Genomic DNA, 25780 nt, shown 5'->3' on the forward strand with positions numbered 1-25780 from the left:
CATGAAATCAAATTTCTCAGCCAGCTGAAGCATCCAAATATCGTACAGTATTATGGTAGTGAAATAGTGAGTATTCTCCCAGTTTCATGTTTAGACATTCTCAACATTGTTTACATTAGTATCCTTGAAGCAATGTATGAAATTACTGTTATGCATATCCAGGTCAATGACCGGTTTTATATATATCTGGAGTATGTTCATCCTGGTTAATCAATAATTATGTTCGTGAACATTGTGAAGCCATAACAGAGCCTGTTGTTCGCAATTTTACTCGCCATATCCTCTCTGGGTTGGCTTACTTGCATGGCAAAAATACAATTCGCAGGTACAATTCACATTTAATTTGGTTTGTTGAAACATCTACATGGTGTTGCAAATTAGAATTTAACACTTATGTTTGTGAAATTTCTATTTATCTCTTCAGTGTGGCATTGGTCTTGTGGTTAATTTGCTTCATATGACACTTTATTTGACATTTGGAATTTATTTCTTTTCTTGTGTTGATAGGGACATCAAAGGGGCTAATTTGCTTGTTAATTCATCTGGAGTTGTCAAGCTTGCTGATTTTGGGCTGGCTAAACATGTGAATTTGTCTTCTTTTCATCTTCTTCTTTATTATTGTATCATGTTTTATTTTGATTTTTATCTTGCCTAATGGTTTCTCTTTTAATGTAGTCGTTCTTCCTTTTACATCTAGTAGATTGTATTTCTGCATCATATTTTTCTTCCTGTGTATGGATTCACCTTAGCAGTCCATAATCTTCTTGAACTTTTGGTGAGAAAATTTCTGGACTTCACCTAGGTGTTCCTATTTTTTCATTAAAGATTTTAAAAACTTCTGGATAACTTTCTTTTAAAAAGTAGATAATTTGACATTTGTATGCTCAAATGTTCAATTGTGATTGACTCTATGGTTGTGACATCATTACACTACACAGATTCTGCTTTCTCGTAACAGGGGTCATGCTCAAAAGTTCAATTGTGATTGACTCTATGGTTATGACATCAGCATGACCCCTGTTACAAGAAAGCAGAATCTGTGTAGTGTAATCCTTAGTATGACGAATGCTCTTGTAAAATATTACAATTAGTAATATTGCCTTTCTTTCCGTGTTTTTTATTCAATTCCCTACTTCAAGCATTTAGGTGGATGCTGAGGTGCCTGCTTTTAAATTAGTGAATCCTTTGGTAAGACATTGTTGTTATTTCCAGTAGCTAATTACCCCGTGGCCACAGTAATGAGCTGAGGATACTTAAAAGAAATATGGGTGATTAACTGGGTTAGTGGTCATACCTAATTCTATAAGTTGGTGTCTCGTCATGTTCATCATTATTAACATTCTTGGTCTCTTTTATCGTTGTTGCCAACTTACCAATAAAATAAAATAAAAAGAATTGATGTTGCCAACTTGCCATTATAAATAATTCACTTTCTGGGATTCTAGTTGATGTTTCTAATATTGGGCTTAAGTAACTTGGGACTAGTTGTTGCACTGCTTACTTGACCAGCTGCTAATCTTTCTATTTGGGGAACTTATCACTGGATGGCTCCTGAGGTATTTTCTTGCTGCTACATCAATTTGTCATAGACCTTATCTTTGCCTACTGAGATCATTGTCTTTCTGCAGATCTTCAAACCTGATCTTTATGCAGATCATTGTCGTAGTTCTGATCTTGCTCTTGCTGTAGATATTTGGAGTTTGGGTTGTACTATTATTGAAACTAGTGTTTAACCCGCGCAATGCGCGGGATCATTTTGTGAATTAGAAAACAATCAACTTAATATATTATATTTAATGTGATGGTAAAATAGGGAAGGGGGTGGATGGTTAGTTGTTCAAATAATGATGTTAATGTGTAGGCCTTCTTCTAAAAGACAGACATAACTTAGCATCAACACATGATCTAGAGAAAATGTTAATTGATAATGCTGTGGATTCGAGAGAATATAGTTATTGAAGTATGAAATAAGTAGAAGAGAAATTTGGTTAATAAAATCAATTTGTAAAGAAAAAAATTGGTTGCAAAATGTGTAAGATACATTAGTTATCAATCTATTTGTTTATTATTTTAAAATGCAGTAATTAATCCAAAAAATTCCATAATTCCATTTACAAAAAAATTATTATTACTATACATTCTAAAGTATGCATGTTGAAATCTAGTTACGAACACAATCGATATGCATAGTATTCTCTCATTGTAACACACATATTTGCTTTAAATAAAAAAAAAAAAAAAAAAGCACACAATAGTTATGATAAAAATATATAATGTGCAAGTTCTTCCTTCCTCTCATTTCCCTGATGTTCGTAATTCATACCTTCCTTTCTGGGCTCCCCTTGAAGCGGTTCCCACTTTGGCACTGCCCCCTGCCAAATACGTTTTATTGGCAGTGTACTTGTTGGTCACTAACTAGTGGCTAATTTTGTAGTGGTAAAGTGAAGTTTATAGTAGCATGTATGTGATGAAACTTGTAGTCCGTTTGTTATTAAGTACAATTCAAGTGTCGTGATAAATTTAAGTGAGGTGGACTGAATTTATATGTGTGAATCTTACCACAATCTTTCTGTTACAACAGTGACTTAGGAAATTATATATATAATTCCAGTCCTATTTAGATTTGATTTATGATCTCTTTTCAATATTTAGATTTGTCATTTCTGTATAAATCAAGTTAAGGGACATTGTAATTCAAGTAAATCAATAAAACTTATAATTCACATAACATGTCCAGGCTATCAGATGTGGATGAAGAAGAGTGTGTGCTTATTTAAATGTTTTTGGAGTTATGAGATGATTATGGCTGGCATGTCCACCGAATTGGGAGTTCATCTTAGAAATGTTTAATGGTAATAAGAAAAAATAGACCAAATTATTTTTGCCTGCTAGTAGCAGAATATCAATCAATTTCAGTGTTGATTTTCCCACCTTTCTCATGTGGGTTCCATCACCCATGATGGAGGAGGGACGACTGACGAGCATTTGTGGCATATGTTTACGATGTATCTGGTGGCATTGCAATGTCATTGTCTACTCATAGGAGATACTGAAGTGTGGTAATCGGATGACATTTCTTATTATTTCATGTTGTTACCTAGTTCTGTAAAGTTTGGCAAATTTTGGCAACTTTTTGCCTTCTGCATTCAGCCGTAGCTTTTGTCTGCTGTCTTTGGATATATCATAGTGGATGCTATATTGTAGTTGGAGTTGCATTAATCGGGTTATTTGCAGTTAGATTTTCCCTCTCTTGTTTAAGTTGCATTTATCATATTTGATGCAGCCTGTAGCTGCGTACAGGGCAACGAAGGATGCCCCTCCCATATCTGAAACATTGTCATCTGAGGGCAGGGAATTTTTGCAGTGCTGCTTGAAGAGAAATCCTGCAGAGAGACCATCTGCTGCAATATTACTAGAGCATCGTTTCCTGAAGAACATGACGGGAAGTTAGTTCAACGTTTGTTGGACCAAAATTCATTGTATACCAGTGGAGGTGTCAACTTTCAATAAGCAGAAAGGTCATAGGCATCTAGCCCTTTAGCCTTTTCTATTTTTTTTTAGTTGAGCATTTGAATGAGGCTTAATAAAAAAGAAATAGCTAGGAAGTCTGTTTTTGGCTTCTTTAATGCTTTGTCCAGTTGTCCTTAATTATTTTGGAGAAGGAAATGTTAATAGATCAGATGTCTAGATCAGATGTCCTAAAAGTATCGGTTTAAAAGCTATTTAAAAAAAAAAAAAAAATTGTTGGAAAAGGTTAAAAAAAAAACAATTAATTATTTTGACAATTTTTTATTTTTCATAAAGGTAACGTTAAATCTTTTTTAAAATAGTTTATTAAAAATTATTTTGTAGATACTTATTAACAAGATCAATTATATTGTTTAGCACTTTGTCCTTAGGGCTTTAGTGAAGACGTCAGGGATTAGACCCTATGGTATACTCGTGGAGGCGGTGATAGGCTAAAAGGCCGTTAGCATCTAGTCCCTTGTCATTTTAATGGCACAGACCTTTGCTTTCCTTTTAGCTGAGCAATACAATGGAGCTGTCTAGCATTTTAATTATTTTACTCAAAAAAAAAAAAAAAATCTAGTGCTTGAAACAACCTTGACGCCTTTATATGAACGTTATAAGTAAACGTTTTTTTTACTAGGAATTATAAGTAAACGTTGTTTTTTTTTGTGAGAAAGAGTAAACGTTGATATAACTAAGAAGATTACATAAGATATTGGTAGTAATTGGTTTTAGATTAAAGTATACATTATGTTTCAAAATTTTGATTTGGACCCTTTACGTGTAATACTTGCACTACATGGTATTTAGTGTTTCATGGAATAGTTAAACAATGCCGCAATAAACTGCATTTAAATTCTAAAATTTTTTATTAAACTGCCTCAAGAAATTGGCAGTAATTGGTTTTAGATTAAAGTATACTTTATGTTTCAAACTTTTGATTTGGACCCTTCACATGTAATACTTGCACTACACGGTATTTAGTGTTTCATGGAATAGTTAAACAATGCAATAAACTGCTTTTAAATTCTAATTCTTTTTATCAAAATCATAGAAGGTATAAAAAATGAACATCGACCACAGTGGGAGTCGAACCCACGACCTTCTGATCCGAAGTCAGACGCGCTAATCCACTGCGCTATGCGGTCGTATGAACTTTTTAGATGCGCCTTTTTATTTATATATATTGTATTTTGAAAAAGATGACTAACATTAATGACGATGCTAAAGACGGCTAACAGAACCACTGACCTGGAAACAAAAATTTATTATATATAAAAATAAAAATTTTTATGATTTTCTTACCCTTAAAAAAAAATTTGTGACCAATCTAAATTATTTTAAGCTCAACATAATTAAACTTTAGACAAAATTTGACAACAAATCTGATTGTAAACTAAAATTACAGTTTTACTTTTTTTTTTTTTTTAATTTGAATTTTGACAAATCCACCGTTGAATTAAATTTCATTTTATATTCTTCATACTATGCAAATTATTAAAATTTATCCAAATAATAGAAGAGCCTTTGAGTATGTATATTTTAAAATTATTATATTTTTAATGATTGTACCAAGTGTGTGACACATTTTGCCGTGGAAGGGTCATGGGTGGTTGAGCAATGGTTCTCAAGTGGGCTCACACAATTTGGGTTGATCGAGTTGAAGTAATGTTGCCCACCAGGGGACCTCAATTACAATGCCACCCAACTGATTGAATCACCAAATTTCAAAATCCCTAAGAACCTCCATGCAACATCGAACCATTGGCCTAAAACCTCTATTCATCACTCTAATTGAAAGCCTTTAAGTTGGATTCAAACTCAATGGCCTTCAATAAGTAGTGATTTGCATTTCTCTCTTATGTTTATTTTGATTGTTGTCGTGGTTGAACACAATGCGTTGAGTTTTTGTTACAAGGTGTGTGATAGGATTTGTTTTGAGGTTGATATGTTTGGAGATTGGGATTGTAGGGTATTTGGATGTCGAGAAAATGTTGAAAAATCTAAATTATTTTATCTTATTTTATATCTTTTAATTTATGTAACTTTTTTACTTTAAAAATATTTATTTTATCAATATTTTAGGCTATTTAATTGATGTGACATAATTAAAACAACATTTTATGAATTTATTAGACCAACTAACACATAAATATCACCTCGTCAATCGAAACTAGCAGAAGAACTTATATCAAAAACTACACAACATTTAGGGTAGAAATTCAAATTTTTATTCATTACCGACAAAATCAAAATGACCACATATTATAGATTGTGTAATCTGCAATTCAGTAAATTACTATTTAAAAATTAAAAAACACACCATGCAAAGCATCCCCATTTTGTTATCTCTATGCTAGACTAGATTTACACTACTCATCTTTCCACTTTATGTTTTTTTTTTTGGAAAAAAAAAATTGTTTTTTTAGAAAATTGTCTTATTTTCCTATACTGGTTTATAACGTTGAAAATGAGATAGAAAACATCTATGTTGTTAGGGTCCGTTTAAATACAGCTTCTTTTGCTAAAAACTGAAAACTGAAAATACTGTGACAAAATAATTTTTAAATGTGAGAATATTGAATAGTGCTGTGGAACCCATTTAAAATTTTTTTTTTTTCTAAATAAAGTGGCTGTGAGTCTCATGATTCATGAACAGTGCGCTTTGTCTCCAAAAAGTTGAAACGCATGCATAAGAAAAAATTTAAAAAAAAAAAAGGAAAACGCAAAACGCCATACGCAGGAAAATAATTCATATTCAAACGTATACTTAAGCTTATATAGAAAATCTTTAATATTTCTTGTAATTTTAACTAATTATATGAACAAAAAAAATTATTCACAAAAATATGCCATATATTAGAAGAAAAAATGGATTGTTTTGGAGTTTTTTTTTTTTTTAGAGAATTTCAACTTATAGCGTTCGCTCCTGATGATGCTCTTTATAATCAGACCAAGACACCAATCGGTTTTTGGTGTATGAGAGAATTGAACTCCAAATCTTTTACTTAACCATCAGAAACTTTACCAGTTGAGTTAATTGAAACCTACTATTTGAAAGTCTTAAACAGAAAATAGGCCACAAATTTGAAATGTATGAAAAAAAAATTAAGAAAAAACAATTTATTTAATTGATATGACATAATTAAAATAACATTTTATGAATTTATTAGACAAATTAACACACATAAATGTCACCTCATAAATTTTTATTTTTATTCTTGAAAGGTGTCACCTCATAAATTGAAATTAGCGGAAGAACTTATATAAAAAACTACACAACATTAAGAGAAGAAATCCAAATTTTTATACATTACGGACAAAATCAAAATGACCATGTATAATAGATGGTAATTTGCAATTTAGTAAATTACTATTTAAAAAAATTTCACACCAGGCAAGGCATCCCCAGATAACTGCAATAAATTCAAACTCATCAAAAAATATTTATGAAATAAAACAATAAATTAGGTAGTTGATTTGCTTGCGTGTATTTCGTTCATCCGGATTGAATGAGATAGGATTTAGCCCCAAAAAAATGAAAAAGATTGAATGGGAATATGGGATAGGAATTAACAAGTATGGGGTTATGGAGACCTTTTGTTCCTTATTTGTTGTTCATCTGTAACCGTTAGATGACCTTCTGAGTTAGTGTTAAATGGCTATCCAACGGCTACAATATAAATGGGACCACCTTAGTACGTAATTTCTGCCTCTTTCCTTTTACGTTTGTCTTATGTAGTCATCGTGAATTGTGAGTGGCATCATCTTTTATAGTCAAATCAAATTCCTGATACACGATTCTTTGTCTATAATTAAATTAATCAAAAATGAAGAAAGAATAATTTCTTTGGAAAATTGGAAAGGTAAAATCTTTTTGGCTTCAACCTATCTTTAATAGCCGACCCAAGTGCTCCCACGTGATTTGATTACCCACATTATATCTTTCTCCATTCATTTTTGAGAGCCTGTCCAGACAAACCTAGAGAAAGTCACAATCTCAAAGAGACACAGTGTGAGAGAGAGAGAGAGAGAGAGAGAGATGGAACCTCCTCCACCACAAGCCATTGAGACTTCAAACAAGGACTTCCAGGCAGGACAAGATGAGCAAGACAAGGTCGTGGATGAGTGGTAATATTATTTATTTTTTTGGGCTTGAAACTTAAATTCTTAGAAGAAGAAAAAAAAAATTGATTTATGTACCTTGTAATATTATTTTCTTAAGTCTTTTAATTTTGTTTGGGTTGCAGTTGTTCTTGCTGTTATGACTGCACAGAGAGCTTCTTCGATTTCTTGTTCTGTAACCTCTGTTAGAGAGTATCACAATTGAGTTGACTGACTCAGTAGTATTTTGTCCTGGCCAAAAGAGGGAAAAAAAAAATTGGCCTTATTTAGCGATTATTACATCAAGGGTGTAGAATCATAGTAAAAAAACAGCTTCTTGTGTCCTATTGGAGAATCATAGTAATTTGTTAAGGAAGAGTTGTACCTATTAAATTCGATTTCTTTTAGTGCATTCTCAGTATGCATCAAGATCTCTGGCCTGATTTGATAATTGGTGGATAAGAAATGAACCTTACCTCCTCTCCAGTATATTGTTACACACTTGTTTGTTTTATATTATTTTATAAGTGTTGTGTCATGCACCTACCTGGAAAAAATAAGAAGAAGAAGAAGAAGAAGAAGAAGAAAAGGCAATGTTATGCACTTTATGCCTTCACAATTGTCACACATTAATTTTGGGCATACACACAATCTGTTTAATCCTATAGACTCATAGAGGTTGTTGTTGGGGGGTGGAAATGTTTAGAAACTCCGGCAATCATCATGAGTGTGTTTGTTAAATAGGACACACCATATCTGGGTCCAAACTCCCAAGGCTTTCTCATATGTGCAATATTGCAATGAAATGGCTGAGTTAGAAGATTCAGATGGCAGGTTAAATTTTGCAACCGTGAGGAGAACCATTAATTATCTTATGCATCGGCAATTGGAGATGGTATTAGGTATAATTGGTATTAAAGTCTGTTGTTTTGGTGGAAAACTTTTTATAAAGTTAGTTTTCGGTGTTTTTCAGTGTTTAATAATAAAAAACAAAAAAAAGGAAAACTATTTTTAGAGATTATTTTTCATTAATTTTTTTATGAAAAATAATTTTATCTCATAATAAGCTAAATAAGGGAAGTTAGAAAATTACTTTTCAATTCATTTAAGGTAATTATCAAACATGAGAAAATAAAATAGTTTTACGGAAAATATCTTTTAGAAGATGACTCATTTTTAAAAAAATTATTTTTGCTTAAACAAATAGAGCGTTAGCTTATATCGCATTTCTCTCACATGAGAATGGGTCTCTCCAATGAGAGAGATACATCCTGGTGACATAAAATAAAATTTGCGGCAATAGGCACACTAGATACCATATGAGGGAAACCGGGAACCAAAAATGAACCTGTAACTTTCCCCTTGAAACATGTAAGGAACTCCAATGCCCAATTCCACTTAAAACTTCATGGGATTTTGTCAAATCTGATGGTCTGAAACATCAATTCTAGTCATCGGCCCCAAAATATGAAGGCAATAGAAAAGAAAGTAGAATTACCGGGGCATTGTTGAAGCTTATTCCTGCTAAATAAAAAATAGAAACCTAGAAAAGTATAGGAAGAGGGAGAGGGGGAGGAAGTAGAAGATAGAAAGAAACACCATCTGGGTTGGATTCCGGTGTCCTATGCACTTGTAAACACATTTACAAGGAGAGGCTAGATAAACTTGTAGTCACACATTTCAATGATTTCATAGGGAAATTACTGTTTAGGCTTAAAAAAACGAGTCAAAGAAAGCAAACACACTAAATGCAGGAATTCTCATGTTATTAAGACTTGGAAGGAACCGTAGTATACCATGAAAATTGCATGCCCAAATAGGATATCTCTAGTCTTCATTAGCATTCTTCACAATTTTATTTTATTTTTTGAAAAGAAAGGCAGGGACTGCCAAACAAGGAAGTCGATACCGTACCGGCCGGTACATACCGTACCGGTTGCATACCGGCATCAAAACACTAACGTTTTGTACCGGTTTAAATACCGGCCGTACCGGCCAATTTCGGGCAATACTGGCCGATACCGAGCGTATCGGCCGGTACAGAAAAATGTTTTTTTTTTTAATTTTTTTTTAAGTTTTGTAATTCTTGAATTTTTGTTAGGGTAGAATGATAACTTTTTTGCATTAACTTATTAGTATTATTTGTTTTCTTAGTATGCAATGGTAACTTTTAAGCTTTCTATTTTTTATATTGTGTGTGTGTGTGTGTGTGTGTTTTTTTTTTTTCTTTTAGTTGATACTAAAGTCTAAAATTATGAATAATTAGTTTTGAATTGAGGAAATGTTTTATGGTAAACTTTTATATTTATTATAATATATATACACACACATACATACATACATATATATATATATATATATTTATTTATTTATTTATTTAAAAACATAAAAAATAGCGGTAAACCCGAAACGGTACACTGGCATTTATATACACACACATACATACATACATATATATATATATATATATTTATTTATTTATTTATTTAAAAACATAAAAAATAGCGGTAAACCCGAAACGGTACACTGGCATTGACCGGTACCTGAAATATACCGTACTGCTGGGCAAACCAGTATAGCCTCCGGTACGGTATTGACTCCCTTGTTGCCAAACCGCTTATTACAAAGCTTTTATATATTCTTTCTAAAAATAATTCTTCCTTAATGTTGTTGGAATAACAATAATTACCTCATGCATTCATTCGATATATGCATAATTTCTCTCACAACATATAAATCCTATGTTTATGTATATATATTATGCAAGAAGACAATACATACGCTGGATGCACGAATTACATTCTCTATAATTTCTCTCACAACATATAAATCCCACAATTATGTATATATATGATGGAGAAAGATAACACATTTGCCGGATGCACAAGTCGCATACTCTAATGTTTTTTACAACATATGAATCTCACAATTATACATACACATGATATGAGAAAAATGATACATATACCAAATGCACTAGATAACACGATCACATTGGGTTACACGAGACCTTTGGTTGCACTTTAACTAACTTGTTCAATCTTTCATTTAAAAAAAAAAAAAAATCAATGAATAGATGCACATGGTGTGAAAAAGATGATGTATATACTGAATGTACAAGATGACACAATAACACTGGGCTACATGACACTTTTAGTTGCACTTGAACTAACTTGGTCAATCTTTCATAAAATATAAAATAAAAAATAAAAAATAAAAAATAAAAAATAAAAATCAATGAATAAATGCACACATGCAGAGCAGACGACCTGAAAACTCAAAAAAATTAATGCGCTGCATCAATTAAGTAAAATCCAAGAAATTGCATGGAAAGCTCAGACATTGATATGGCGTGCAATGATTGGATTTGGTATTGGACCAATATCAAAAAATTCAAATGAAGAAACTGCTTGAGAAAATCACTGCCTGTTAAATCGCTTTGTACCAACCAGAATTGAAAATCAGAACATTTATGATATTTTTGATGGACAAAAGAATGAATAAAAATAAATTTTAGTTGTGGCCCAAAAAAAATCTAAACTTTTTAAACCACTTATTATGGCGATATTTCTCTGAGTATGTGACATTGTTGTCGTCATAAAATCTCAACCATCTTTCAGTTGTAAACCAATTGAATTACAAAAACACAGGCTATAATTTAATTCTCATTTCATTATGAGGGCAAAACGATGATAAAAAAAATCTCCTACATTTCTACAAAGGTGAAAAGGAAATGTCATAATCTATTCACAAACAAAATTAAAAACTTCATTCTTTTTATATAGTTACAAAAATCCATACCAAAAGTTGATTGATTGGACATCACTAAAACGTGCAAATTAAACAATAGTGGAAAGTTAAAATTTAAATTATGATCCAAGCTTAAGACAAAATGCTATCAATAGCCATCACAGGCGGTCCTGCATTAATTAGATAAAACAATCATCTTTCTTATCAGCTTCAATCTGGATTGGTGCATAATAATAACATTGTTGTGTTAGAAATATCAAAGATCCAATTTGTTTCATATCCTTGGAGTGAAATAAGTCTTGGTCGCCCAACTTAGCCACCTAACCCCACCTTCAACTCATTTTGACCATTCATGCTTACCTTTAGTCTTTGATAGATCCATTTCAGCACCTGTCCCCATTACATTGCATATGTATACTCCACTTAGCACAAAATATATATAAGTAGCACTTTCTGTCTATGAACATAAATTTTGACCAAAATTGTGCCCTAACTTTGGCCCACTTATCTCTCTCTGCTGGGACGGAACCAGGAAGATACCAAATTTTAAAACACTTTAAATTATATATATATAGTTTTAAAATTATGGATTAAAAAAGGAAAAGTTCTTTTTTTTTGGGTAATTGGCCTCCAAAATTGAAAGTTGGCCAAAGTAACTTAAAAAATTAAATGGTTACTTAACCCATTCTTGTGGCTAGTGGTTTCTCCCCCTGTATGTAAATGAATCCCTTATTAGATAATTTTTTTTAAAAAAAATATAAAATTCAAATGTGATATGTTTAACTCTTTTTCAAAAAAAAAAAAAATTAGGGTAAAATATCATTTTCGTCCCTAAACTATCACAAAAGTTTGTTTTTCGTCCCTAAACTTTCAAAAGTTTGTTTTTCGTCCCTGAACTATCACAAAAGTTCGTTTTTCGTCCCTAAACTTTCAAAAGTTTTATTTTCGTCCCTAAACTTTTCCAAACGTATTGATTTTCGTCCCTCCGTCTGACGGAGTGCTGACGTGGCTTTGACAGTGTGCTGATGTGAGAGGGACGAAAATCAATACGTTTGGAAAAGTTTAGGGACGAAAATAGAACTTTTAAAAGTTTAGGGACAAAAAACGAACTTTTGTGATAGTTCAGGGACGAAAAACGAACTTTTGAAAGTTTAGGGACGAAAAACGAACTTTTGTGATAGTTTAGAGATGAAAATGATATTTTACCCAAAAAATTATATGACTACGGTGTATTTTGCACTTTGGTTGTTGGCTGTTTGGGACCAAAGTTAATGTTATGTTTGGTTGGTGTGTAAAAGAAATATTATAGAAAATGAGGGAAGGAAAAGTGAGAGGAAAATGTGATTTCCATTTGTTTGGTTAGAGTGAAAAGAGAGGAAAGAAAATGAGGATGGATGGAGTTTTCTATCTGGACCACCATTTTTCCCCTTTTCACCTTGGGAAGAAAAGAGGAAAGAAAATAACACTTTTTTTTTTTTTTTGGGGAAAGTTTGTTAAAGTATATTTGTACTTTGAAAAAATAAAGAAAAAAAAGATTTTAAAAAGCTGTCTATAAAAGCTAAAAAGCAAAATGTTAGCTTATAAGCTAGTCCCAAACACATACTAAGAGAAAAAGTGCAAAATTATTATAACTTTTTCATTATTTTACTTTTAATAAAAATGGTATAATAGTAATTTTATTTTTATTTTTTCTCTTTTTCATCTTCTCCACCGCTTGGAAATACAATATTTTTTATCCTTCAACTTTTCCTTTCTTCCCACCAAACATTGGAAATACAATGTTTGTGACTTTAGGATGTAGGTACTACCATGCTGCTATTTAGTTTCACCTCAATGATTTGTTTGTTAATTTTGTTTTTGTTTTATTGTGCTTGGCAATATGTAAAAAATATATTGGACATATTACAAAACATAATGTTGCGTGGCTGAGACAGAGGCATAATAGTTTCAAACTTCATTTGTGTGGTTGGATTAATTTTTTAATTTATTTATTATTTGAAAGCACCTATTAATTTTCAAGTTAATAAGAATATTAGGCATATCATGAGATACTAAATGCAGTATTATTTGACTTGTAGATTATAGGAAAACCAACTACAAAACAGGGGTGGCTCCAAGACCAACGCAGGGGTTCAAATGGACCCCCTGACCTGGTCCTAAAAAAAAATATATATATATATATATATAATTTTTTTTACCCCTACAATAAAAATTTGAACACCCTAACTTTACATTTTTTGTTAAACCCAATTGAAATAAGTTTGAACATGATCCTTAGTTTTTCTCTATATTTGATTTGTATTTATGTTTTCTTAGTTTTTCTCTATGTCCGATCAAGTATTTTGATAAGTGTTCTACACATTTTCAAGTCCAAGAATATTTTACTGTTTACTCCAATTTCAAGAGAGTGACAGCGTGCATATTTAAAAAACCATACACTTCATAAGCAAAATTTTATTACTGGAGTATTATTTTTCTTAGTTTCACACTTACTCCCAGGCCCCAACCCTACTCCTAAGTGTGTTACTATTTTTATTTATTTAATATTTTTTATTCAATTGATATAACTTATAAATATAAATTATATAATAAGTTATTATTAATTTGATAAAACTGTATAATTAGTTTTTTTTAATTCTATTAGTTTACGCATCCAATGATTGTTGTCTTAACGATCTTTCGAATGTTAATATTTTTTAAGATTATTGTATAATATAGTTGTGTTGTATATAATGTGAAAGTTATATATACAGAAAAAACCAAAAAACAAAAAATAATCATTTTATTTTTTACTCACCCCTCCCCTGCCAATAAATTCATGGCTTTGCCATTATTGACACCCTAAATAAAAATCCTGGAGCCGCCACTACTACAAAATGGAAGATAATTTTTTTAATAAATACTTTATTTTCTTTTACATTGAAAAGGAATTATTGATAAATTTAATACAAAATTAATCATAGATTATTTTCAACATTTAACAAACATTGATTTCATTTTGATTTGATTGATGATTGATTTGAAATGTATTATAGTGAGAAATTTTATAAGGGTGACTCCAAGATGTTGACTAGAGGTTTTGAACTTATGATTTTATTGATATCATGAAACCTTATAAGAACCATCTAATTATCTACGTCAAAATAAAAAATAAGAGAGAAGGAGAGAGAACATGCCGGGAGTGCAAATTTCTTCCCACGGACACACTTAAGTCAACTTTCGAGCGTTGATAATCATCTAATAGTGGTCTTTTAGTACCAGTGAAATACATCATCCTACCACTTTAGTAGTTCTAATTTCAAGGAAGTGGGGTTAGCTGAGTTCTTCCCCCATTAACAGAAATGTGGAATTGTACCAAACTTTAATTAAATGATAGGGACAACCCTAGTGGATCTGCCACTCGTCACGAAAGTTAATTGATAATTAGCAGGCGTTGTCCTTCGATTGCCTGTTTATAAATTGCTTGTACTTCCAACTTATTGTCACACAGCATTAGTGAGCATTTACATACTTTGTTCACTTTTTAAGATATGGATCAAAATCCCTACAAACTTTTCTTTGTGGCCTTGTTTTGCCTCCTGATCCTAAGTCCTCCCGTATCCTGCCAACTTGATTATAAATTCTATGATTCCACTTGTCCCAATCTGACATATATTGTTCGAAAAACTGTCTGGTCAGCCATTGCAAATGATACTAGGATTGCAGCCTCACTCTTGCGGCTTCACTTCCACGACTGTTTTGTTAATGTAAACCTGTTATCCTGCTATGTTTAGTTGTTTAATTTTTGTATAACACCCTCATTGCTATGCTATCCCCATTAAAGTAGTCACTAGAAGTCACAAACTGAAATGGTTTGTACTTGGAGTGAAAGATATAAGAATTTTGTTGACTTCTAGAGATTATTGGAACTTTATAATCATCATCTCACACTTGGAATTTCAACTCATACTCCCTTCATTGCTGGACCCTTATCATATATATAATGTCATGTGTTCATTTTAGATGTACTATGACAAGCTTATTTAGAAGTACAAAAAAAAAAAAAGGTACAAACTGAAATTACTAAATTAGTCCTAATGTTGCTTGTTATACTATACCGGTTAGCAATATGAATTGTTTTGACTCGATTTCTTAGAAACTAACTGCAAATTGTTTTCTCATTTTTGGTCAAAGGGATGTGATGGATCATTGTTACTTGATGATACCACCACATTTACGGGGGAGAAAAATGCATCGCCTAACAAAGATTCAGCTAGAGGCTTTGAGGTTATCGACACAATCAAGGCTACTTTGGAGAAAGCTTGCCCATCCACAGTTTCTTGTGCTGATATATTGACTCTTGTAGCAAGAGAAGCTGTTTATCTTGTAAGAAAGTCCTATATACTTCGTTTAAATTATTAAGAATCACCATTCAAAACCTCTAATATCCATTTATGATCCTATATGTATCTCCTCTTCTTCTTTTTGTGTGTATTTATTTTAGTCCTTCATTATGTTTTTTTCTCAGGCTGGAGGTCAATATTTTTTTTGGGCTGTACCCTTGGGTCGCCGAGATGGCACAACAGCGAGTCGGAGTGCAGCTAATGATCAGTTGCCAAGCCCTTTTGAGCCATTAGAAAATATCACCGCAAAATTTACTTCAAAGGGTCTTGATATAAAGGATTTAGTGCTGCTATCAGGTGTGCAACATAGACTTCATATATATAACAGTCACCTTGCCATTTTTCTGCTTCACTAAAAAATATGCTTGCATGCTTTTACATTAAGAAAATTTCCTGCTTTTGGAATGTAACTATGTAAGATGTAGTAACCACAATTCTAGTCAAAATATTTTTCATTAATTCATATGCTCATTAATATTACAGGTGCGCACACTATTGGTTTTGCTCAATGCTTTACATTCAAGCCAAGGCTTTTCGACTTTGCTAAGTCTGGTAAACCTGATCCAACACTTGATGTATCCCTTTTACAAAAGTTGCAGAGCGTATGCCCAAACCAAGCTGATTCTGACACAAAATTAGCTCCCTTGGATCCAGTCACTTCGGACAAATTTGATAATAGCTATTACACAAACCTTGTGAACAACTCAGGGCTACTTCAGTCAGATCAAGCTCTTATGGGGAACAGTAAAACTGCTTCACTGGTCACTTACTACAGCAAGTTCCCTTATTATTTCTCCCGGGATTTTGGAGCATCAATGGTGAAGATGGCCAACATAGGTGTACTTACTGGACAAAGTGGAGAGATTAGGAAGAACTGTAGGGTGGTGAACTAAAAACCTTTGTAATTGTATGTGATATTGATGGTCTTCAAAAGCGTTGAAAGGCTGTAACTAGTACGTAGAAAATGCTGGTCTGTAAGCTACCTTTGATAAATGTTGAAAGGAATAACTCTGGTTGTATTAATAGCATCAGATGGTTACACTTAATTCATATTAGATTTTTTTTTTTAGATAGAATTCTACTCTAACCTAATCTAAGTGTATATGTATGTAAAGCTCCCTCCTAGAAACTTGAACCTCGACCCTTGCCTGCCACATCCCACACACAATTATACTTATTAAGTGATCATCGCATCAAGGGTATGTGGTGGTAATTCATGTTAGATTTTAATTAGGAGAAAGACAAGCAAATTCAAAGAAAAAAAAGGGAGGGAGGGGGGGGGGGGGTAACTGGATGCGACGCATATGAGTGGCATTTAAAAAAAAAAAAAACCTCATGTAAACAATACATGATCAAGTAAATGCAACCTGTCATAAATTTAATTAAAAATTAGAGAGAATTGAAGGATTTAAATAAGAGTGGATCTTCTTCTGCGACAAAAATAAAAGTGCTAAACAAGCATTATTTTAAGGAATAATCATGTAAGGTTGAAAAGTTAAGAGCTCATTTGGTACATGTGTTTAAGCACATATTTTCAGTTTTTAAATAACATTACACGTATTTTTATAAACTTTTTCACTTACACATGTTTTTAAAAAATACAAATAACATTACTAGAACAATATTACCGAACGGACCCTAAGTCGGTCATGATTGACAACTCCATAATTGGTTGCAAGCTAGTGGTGTTATAAGCTAGTCACATTGGCTCAAAGCACCAACAAGTCAATTGTTCGCTTTTGAAAAAAATATCTTGTGTCTTTGGCCTCCCTTCCCTCCAAGGACAACGTCTATATCAAAACAAACTTTCATGCATTTTTTTCCAAAGTGCTTAAAGATAATGAGACTATTGAGATGACAAGTTTTTTTTTTTTAATAATTAATGAGATGACAAGTTAGTTGACAAATTAAAACTGATGTAATTTTTATATTATTGAGATGATAAGTTGCTATATATATAAATTTTTTTTTTCTAGTGATGCAAATATATGAAAATGATATTATATTAATCATAATGTGAAAAATATCATAAAAACATCACACTGTTTTTATTTTTTAAGGTGGTCATTACAATATTTTATTTTGTGATAAAATATTAGAAACATTACTGTGGGAGGACTTTTGTCTCGGCTCCTAATTAGTTATTGTTCGCTTTGGAAAACTCTAGTACTCCCTCACGAATTTGCTCAATCCCACATTGGGGAGAGACACCTCCCACTCATGCCTCATGTGTAGTAGTGGTACATTTATCTTTAGATCAAAGGCTTATAAGGCATGAGTGGGAGGCGTCTCTCCCTAATGTGTGATTAAGAAAATTCGTGAGGGAGTACTAGAGTTTTTCAAAGCGAACAATACATGATTGGGGGCCGAGACGAAAGCTCCTATAATTACAATTTGGTTTAATTAATTGGGTTTATTGATAATATTTCAACAATTAGTTATTGTCAACATATTTATTTTATTTATATTATTATTAATTGTTAGAAATTAAAAAACAGAGGAAGAAACTTAAAGACTCATATCCGGCCATAATTGAACAAGTCCCTTGAAGAGAAAACTAAATTTAGAAAGAGTTCTTCAAGTCTATAATCTACACCTCTGGGAAACCTTGTGATGGAATACTAGCCTACACATCCAAATTTATTGTACTCCACCATCCATCTTTAGACCCACATGTGAGAGAGAGAGTGTTAAAATTATGATTTAATGATTAAATTCATAATTTTCTAACAACTTAAGTATTTGGGAGAATCTGTAATCTAGAGTGGTCATTATGTACATTCGCTCACTAAATAATGTGAAGTAATTGTTGTTTTAATTTTAAGTTTATAACTAACAAGTTGTACACTATTATAATACTATAAAACTCAAATACAACTCCTTAGATATTGCAACTTAAGTTTTCTAATTAAATTCAACCACATGGTTATATACTTATATTGATCAATGAATAACATGGTTGAATTTAATTATCCTCTAAAAAGATAATACTATTTTTGCTTTATTGGATAATATAATCAAGTGATTCAATTCAATTTGATAACATAAGGTACAACACGAATTGTACATAAGTTTTGTCAATATTGCATAAAAATATAATAAATTCTAATTGAACCCCTTTATATTTTTCTGAGTTTAGATTTATGAATTTATATGTAAAGACAATTTGTTAAACACAAAATTATGGTTCAATTAGAAATGTGCTTGGTACAAAATTGATGTAAATTTAAAATTGGAAGATATTTTAAATCCAAATTAGGGTTCAATTAGAGAATATAGAAATCATAGATACCTAACAAAATATCACAATACATTTACAACACTCTTATTTCGAGTTGAAAAATACTAAAGGTGCTACAAATTTTATTACATAAAACTTATAAACTGATATTGTAATGAATATGATTAATGAGTTTCAACCAATAACTAAATTTTGAATTACCCATTTTTATTTTTTTTAGAGAAAAATTACCCATTTCTAATTAGTGACGCATCATTTTTAAGACCATAAAACACTACTTTTTTGATTTATAGGTTTTTTGATTTATAGGAGGTCCTATAATCTATTTTTATTTTATTTTGACTTGTAAGATTTCGTTGTACTTTTTTTTAATGAAAAAAAAATGAGTAGAAAATGCGATTTGAGTTGGCATATTCCACCTAGACATGATCATAGTGAGACACTATCGAATGGAGCCGATTTCTAATTAGGATGACACATGACAGTCACACGGCTACTAGTGGTTGATCACACAAACAACACGAACAACTTAGGCATGTCAGATTAGGGTAGCTAAATAATTACTATCTCCATCCCACTTTGTTTTTCCTCTATTCCATTCTAGGATATCCCAAAATATTGTCATATTTCTAAAATTAAAAATCATTAATTTACTAATGTTCTTATTATACTCTTATTTTATTAATAATTCAATTTTTTGATAAATTTATTTAAAAGTAGTTTTAAAAATTTATACACTTTTAAAAAATTAAATAAAATAATAAATTTTTTTTGATAAATTTATTTAAAAGTAGTTTTAAAAATTTATACACTTTTAAAAAATTAAATAAAATAATAAATAATATTTTTTTTAAAAATTTAACTTTTCAAACAGTACAAACAAAATAGAAAGAAGTAAATATAAAGAAAGCAGAAAAGGGTCACGATGCTCACCGCCGCGTATCTTAGCAATAATTGCCCCTGAAAGTAGGTGAGACTCGAGACTCTACTACGGTACGGTCCTTATTTATTAGTATTATTTATTATAGAGTGAGCGGTGGTGGCAGAGACTAGAGACTAGTGTTATTGTGACTTTGTGTGGCGGCACGCGCGATCGTCGACACGAAGAGTTCAAAAATTAAAAAAGAAAGCGGGACTTAGGGTTTAGAGAGAGAGAGACAGAGAGAAATGGCGAACCCTCGGTGCTACCTAGACATAAGCATAGGAGGAGAGGTAGAAGGAAGGATAGTGATAGAGCTGTACAAGGATGTGGTTCCCAAAACCGCCGAGAATTTCAGGGCTCTCTGTACCGGCGAAAAAGGCATTGGTCCTCACACCGGTGTTCCTCTCCACTACAAGGTCAAACCTCACCTCCCTCTTTTTCTTTCTTTTTTAAACCTTTGGCTTTGTTTCTTTACTCTGTTACTCCGCAGTTTAAACAACAGCGCGTTGTTTCTGTTTGTGATATGAATGGATGCATGGACACTTTCATATGGGGTCGTAACGGTGTTCTATCTGCCTCATCATGTTATAATTTTTCAAAAATTGCTCGCGTCACCGAATACCCATGTCCGTGTCGGTGCGTCGTAGATGAATACCATGCGATTTTGTGTTACCAAAATTTTCAATTTCAATACCAATTTATTTACTATTTATTATTTTTTTTAAACATCATTATCTTTGGTATTTGTAATCAATATTTATTGTTATTATTTTGAAAAAATTTCTTTGAAGGATTAACTATTGACAATATTTTTGGGGGTCGGATATGAATCCTCCATGGATTGACCATTCATAATAGAGTGACTAAATTTTAAGCCTTCAACCTCTGTGAACGAAGTGTATGACACTAATTATAGACATTAGATGGAGTTGAAGGATTAACTATTTGTGCATGATTTTATTTTTTGGAGTACAGGGGGTGGTGATTTGAGTATGAGTGTGGGTTTTTTTATGTAAATCTTTATGCATATGTCAGTTGTAACACTTAAAAGTTTATTTAAAACTGGCATAAACTCTTCTTGTAACAGTTAAGAAGCCGATCAACTCATTTTGATATGTTGTAAAGTACTCTACTTTTGTAGTTTAAATGGTTATCTATTGAGTCTTTTGCAATTCTTAGTCATTTTTGTTAATTATATAGCAAAATCTTCAATGCAGGGGGGTAGTTTTCATCGCATCATCAAAGGGTTTATGATCCAAGGTGGAGACATATCTGCTGGGGATGGTACTGGAGGAGAATCGATTTATGGCTTGAAATTTGAAGATGAAAACTTTGAGTTGAAACATGAGAGAAAAGGCATGCTATCTATGGCTAACTCGGGACCTAACACCAATGGATCCCAGTTCTTTATTACTACAACTCGCACATCTCATCTAGATGGAAAACATGTTGTATTTGGGAGGGTAATCAAAGGAATGGGAGTGGTTCGTTCGGCTGAGCATGTTACTACTGAAGAGGGTGATATTCCTTCTCAAGATGTTGTAATTGTTGATTGTGGAGAGATTCCTGAGGGGGCAGATGATGGAATATCTAACTTCTTTAAAGACGGTGATTCTTATGCTGATTGGCCAGCTGACCTTGACACCAAACCAGATGAAATTTCTTGGTGGATGAAGGCTGTAGAGGACATCAAGAGTTTTGGAAATGAGTATTACAAGGTAGATGATGTCGAATTGTGTTTCTGCTTGACATTTATATTCACTTTGTTTGGTCGAAAAGGAAAATTGTAAAATGTGTGGTACATATGCTTGCCATTTAAATGATCTGTGCATACATTTAAATATCACAGAAAATACATCTCTGGCTTCCTTTTGCTCGAAAAGTGGTTATTTTTCTTCTGTTAACATGATGTTCCCTGAGTGCTTCACATGCAGAAGCAAGACCATAAAACGGCTCTTAGAAAGTACCGTAAAGCTTTGCGCTACTTGGATGTATGTTGGGAAAAGGATGACATTGATGAAGGTGAACTTCTATTTTTCCTTGTGATCGCATCTTTTAACAATGTGTTACTGAAGTTGCTGCATTGCTTGCTTTGTCCAGCTGATGAGTTTACCTTTGTGACTTCACAGAAAAGAGTTCCTCCTTGCGGAAGACAAAGTCTCAGATATTTACAAATAGTTCTGTAAGTTTACTTATTTTCCACTTGATTATAGTGCATCCTTTAGTCATAATCTAGAAATATAGGCATTTATTTTTTTGAAAATTCAATCGTTACAACAAGTAGGGGAGGGGGGATTCAAAGCCTGGTTCTTCTCATGAAGGAGACCAAGCAATGCCATTGAGCTACAAGGCTCTTGGCAAGATCAAGCATCATTTATTATTTGTTAAAAAAATTCAGAAATTGTATTAAGACAAGATGGACTTATTTACTTGATAATTTTTTTGGTGAACTTGAGCACTAGTATGGAAGATATAATAGTGACATTTCATAAATAACCTGCTTGATGATTGAATTTTCTGTTTAGAAGAACATCTGTCAATGAAAGTTTTTGATTTTGCATCCTTTTATTGAGTTTGAGGCTCTAATGAAAGCTCAAATATCCGTTGATTATCATCTTTTGCAATTTCTTTGATCAACTCTCAAGTGTTGATCTTATTTTTCGTGTTAGTGCTACTGCTTAATAGACACGGTTGTTATTAAAGATCAAGATTGTTATTTTACTTTTACATGGTGCTTTGGCCAAAGCTTTTTTGTTTTTATTGACAACAAGACAATTGATTATTGTCCAAATGCATGTAACATGTTGTCACAATTGTTCCAACCAAATTTTGCTATCTTCTCACCTTTGGAGTGATGGTTAGTTGCTTGCTCTTTCTATTTTGTGAAGGGGCTAATATCTTAACCATATACAGTTCTACTAGATGCTGTAGTCTTCAGATCAATTGCCTTGCATATTCACATACACCGCACATACACACACATATGGGGTGATATCTCATTATATTGGTTTTCCTCATAGATTTCATATTTTTGTTATGGGATTACAATTTCGTTACATTACTAAGGTTCCTCTTTCCTTTACATTATTGATTGATGTTTGCCATTTTTCTTTTAGGCCTGTAAACTGAAATTAGGAGATCTAAAAGGAGCATTGTTGGACACAGACTTTGCAATGCGTGATGGGGAAGATAATGTGAAAGCTTTGTTTCGCCAAGGCCAGGTCAGTGTCTGCTTCTAGTTTATCCTCTGTCTCTCTCTCTCTCTTCTTATATTTCATCTGATATTGATAATTATCCCCTGTCCCCCTTTTGATGTAAGAGTATAGTAACTTTTAGTGAGAATAATATTTATTAATTTAATGACTCATATTGCATGCGCAATCCGAATTGGAAGAAGTTTAAGTACAGTGGGAATTCTTAAATTTAGAAATTTAGCTGACATTTAATTGTAATAGTACATCTTTATACAATTTGGGTCAAGGCATGATGATGGCAACTAAAATGTGAAGTTAAAAGGGCATTTATTCAAATGACCTTTGAATTTTTTTTATATATGTTTAGAACATTTAAGGTATACATAAATGCTTTGGTTATGAATATAGCAACCTCGGTTTCATGTTAACCGCTGGTTTTTTTTTTCTGTTTTTTTGATAGATAGATAAAAAGGAAAGTATTAAATCCATTGCTGGGATTTAACTTTTGTTGCTAGGATATAAGCCAGGTATCCCAACCGGACAGAATCACTAGATGACAATAGTTGAGGGTGGGGATTTGAACCCTAGACCTCTTCATTAGAATACCAGGAAGTGCCAATTGAGTTACAAGTCTCTTGAAATCTTATTGCTTATTCCATGAAGGCCTTGTATCATTATGTTGGTTTCAAGATATTAAGGAACTGGATTTTTGTCAAATGTCAATTTCATTGTCAACTATTTTATTTTCACCAAGAATATAAGCTTGAGTTTTAAATACAAGAGTCTGATATGCATAATTGAACTATAGCCAAGAGCCTTATAGCTCAATTGGCATTTCCTAGTGTTTCCAATGGAGTTTCAGGGTTCAAATCCCTCTCCCATTGTAATTATCAAATTATCACAAAAAAAAGTATAATTGAACTATAGACTATAGACCTTATATTGCTTGCTGGTTTTGTACATGATGGGATGATACTGGTTTCATGATTGTTTTTTCTTCCTTTTCTTGATGGAAATTTTTGAACTTTGGATTTTTTTATACAGTTATATCATAGCCAATTTCAAAGACAACTCCTTCCACTTAAAATGACTTAGAATAAGTGGTTGACAAATCATAAATAGGTTGTGTTACCAATTACCTGCAAAAGCTTGCTCATACTTGTCATAACATATTGCCTGCACCATTGTGGTCCTTTTTGTGCGTTTACTGGTAATTTCTAATATTTGTATTATGGTCTTCCCAATTTCAGGCATATATGGCGTTAAATGACATAGACTCTGCAGTTGAAAGCTTCAAGAAGGCATCAGAATTGGAGCCAAATGATGGTTAGTGACTTTAATGGTTGACATTCCTTTCTTTAATATGAGCAGTCTTCTAATGTAGAATTTTGATGCTGGAACGTGACATGACGACTAATTTCTTCTCTTCCTGTTGAACAAATTGTCTCATGCAAATGAACAAATTGTTATGCTTTAAGGTTTTAAGTTTGACTTGGAGCAAGAAAAGTTTTCCAGTATTGGATATTGTTAAAAGGGGTAGATTCTTGACTGTACATCTTATTTTCCATTTTTCAGGAGGAATAAAGAAAGAGCTTGCTGCCGCACGGAAGAAGGTAAATGAACTTCACATTTTATATTGTTTAGATGTGACTTTAGTAATGGTTCATTGTGTTTTCTTTCTTTACAAATTTCCAACTGGACATAGTTTTGAAAGCTCATAATGGTTACAGATTGCTGATAGACGTGATCAGGAAAAGAAAGCGTACTCTAGAATGTTCCAATAGAGTTCTGGCCACTATCTGGTATGCTAAACACATTTTGGTGAAAATTGCTTTTCATTTTTTAATTTTGAGAGTAACTTCCCATTTGTTTTTTCTGATGTACAGTCTTCCTTTTGTCTGGAAGGTTTGGCTTTGAATTGATGGGCATTTGTTAGGTTATATAGTCAGCTAGTTCAGGCTTTTTTGTTTGCAGATATTGATTGGCTTTAGGAAACATCAGGTACAAATTTTCTGCTCCTTATGTGATTATTATCATATGATTATATGGCCATATTGTGAAATACAAAAACAAATTATTGATTATTCATGAAATGACAGGTCTTTGTATCTGTCAAGAATTTCCTTTCTTTTCCGTTTTCGTTGGACTAGAAAACTTCTGTGACAGTGCACTGGTTTTGAATCTTTTGATGGTTTGAATAATCAGATTCAGCCAATTTGTCAGAATAGGAAATTTGCCTTCTAGAAATTGTTTGCATTCAATCTTTTTGCTTACCCTTGATGCTTTGGTCTATTTCAGGCTTTGTTGGAGGACAAGAATGGGTTGCCCGATCTTCTGAGGAGACAACTTAGAAAACTCTAGCTTGAACCAATTTTTGTGATTTTGTCAAACTAGACTTATAGCACATTATTGCTTGCTTGAACCATAATGCTACATACAATATTCATCTGAATCATCCAAAAAATCTTGTTATTTTTCGTGCAAAGCCTTTTATTTTATGCAAAATTGATAATTTCTTCTTCTTAATTGACTTTCTATTGTTAAATCTATTTTTACTTCTTGATCTTCCGAACTGTTGTGGTGGTTTCCCCTGATCAGATTTGGTTAGTTTGGCTCGAGCTTTAGGGGCAGTATTCCGTCTGTTGTTGACTGAAGCTCCCACTTTGATACTTGGAAC

At 32.4% G+C, this 25780-nt stretch overlaps 2 protein-coding genes, 2 long non-coding RNA genes and 1 other non-coding gene across 9 annotated transcripts; 4 read left to right on the forward strand and 1 right to left on the reverse strand.

Moving 5' to 3' along the window:
* On the forward strand, nt 1-1716 carry LOC112028059 (uncharacterized). The gene is made up of 3 exons (XR_010625087.1): nt 1-66; nt 163-325; nt 508-1716. It is a non-coding gene; the product is annotated as an uncharacterized LOC112028059 (long non-coding RNA).
* A 2868-nt stretch (nt 1717-4584) lies between these two features.
* TRNAR-UCG (transfer RNA arginine (anticodon UCG)) lies at nt 4585-4658 on the reverse strand. Its single transcript has one exon. It is a non-coding gene; the product is annotated as a tRNA-Arg (tRNA).
* A 2681-nt stretch (nt 4659-7339) lies between these two features.
* On the forward strand, nt 7340-8111 carry LOC112027994 (uncharacterized). The gene is made up of 2 exons (XR_002884574.2): nt 7340-7641; nt 7761-8111. It is a non-coding gene; the product is annotated as an uncharacterized LOC112027994 (long non-coding RNA).
* Nucleotides 8112-14849: 6738 nt separating this feature from the next.
* On the forward strand, nt 14850-16774 carry LOC112028146 (peroxidase 10). The gene is made up of 4 exons (XM_024060802.2): nt 14850-15110; nt 15538-15729; nt 15872-16043; nt 16230-16774. The coding sequence occupies exons 1-4, from the start codon at nt 14895-14897 to the stop codon at nt 16637-16639; spliced, it is 990 nt and encodes a 329-aa protein (XP_023916570.1). The 5' UTR covers nt 14850-14894; the 3' UTR covers nt 16640-16774.
* Nucleotides 16775-19916: 3142 nt separating this feature from the next.
* Nucleotides 19917-25580, forward strand: LOC112028018 (peptidyl-prolyl cis-trans isomerase CYP40). Of its 5 annotated transcripts, none has more exons than XM_024060660.2 (10): nt 19917-20325; nt 21127-21627; nt 21844-21931; nt 22039-22091; nt 23026-23130; nt 24354-24429; nt 24679-24716; nt 24834-24905; nt 25078-25104; nt 25402-25580. In XM_024060660.2, the coding sequence occupies exons 1-8, from the start codon at nt 20155-20157 to the stop codon at nt 24885-24887; spliced, it is 1086 nt and encodes a 361-aa protein (XP_023916428.1). In that variant the 5' UTR covers nt 19917-20154; the 3' UTR covers nt 24888-24905; nt 25078-25104; nt 25402-25580. The 5 variants fall into 5 exon arrangements, 2 of the variants coding, with proteins under 2 accessions (XP_023916428.1, XP_023916438.1); XR_002884578.2 differs by having other exon boundaries at nt 19918-20325; nt 24990-25104; XR_002884579.2 differs by having other exon boundaries at nt 19918-20325; nt 25009-25104.
* Nucleotides 25581-25780: the final 200 nt, after the last annotated feature.

The sequence above is a fragment of the Quercus suber genome, unplaced genomic scaffold, assembly GCF_002906115.3.
Source record: "Quercus suber isolate HL8 unplaced genomic scaffold, Cork oak 2.0 scaffold_21, whole genome shotgun sequence".
Taxonomy (NCBI): Eukaryota; Viridiplantae; Streptophyta; class Magnoliopsida; order Fagales; family Fagaceae; genus Quercus; species Quercus suber.

Excerpts from the sequence above, each read along its gene's own strand:
- LOC112028146 (XM_024060802.2), top strand. The coding sequence starts at position 14,895 with ATGGATCAAAATCCCTACAAACTTTTCTTTGTGGCCTTGTTTTGCCTC. Across the intron at positions 15,730-15,871 it reads CAAGAGAAGCTGTTTATCTT|GCTGGAGGTCAATATTTTTT; the intron begins GTAAGAAAGTCC and ends TTTTTTTCTCAG. Across the intron at positions 16,044-16,229 it reads GGATTTAGTGCTGCTATCAG|GTGCGCACACTATTGGTTTT; the intron begins GTGTGCAACATA and ends TTAATATTACAG.
- LOC112028018 (XM_024060660.2), top strand. The coding sequence starts at position 20,155 with ATGGCGAACCCTCGGTGCTACCTAGACATAAGCATAGGAGGAGAGGTA. Across the intron at positions 24,430-24,678 it reads AGAATTGGAGCCAAATGATG|GAGGAATAAAGAAAGAGCTT; the intron begins GTTAGTGACTTT and ends TCCATTTTTCAG. Across the intron at positions 24,717-24,833 it reads TTGCTGCCGCACGGAAGAAG|ATTGCTGATAGACGTGATCA; the intron begins GTAAATGAACTT and ends TAATGGTTACAG.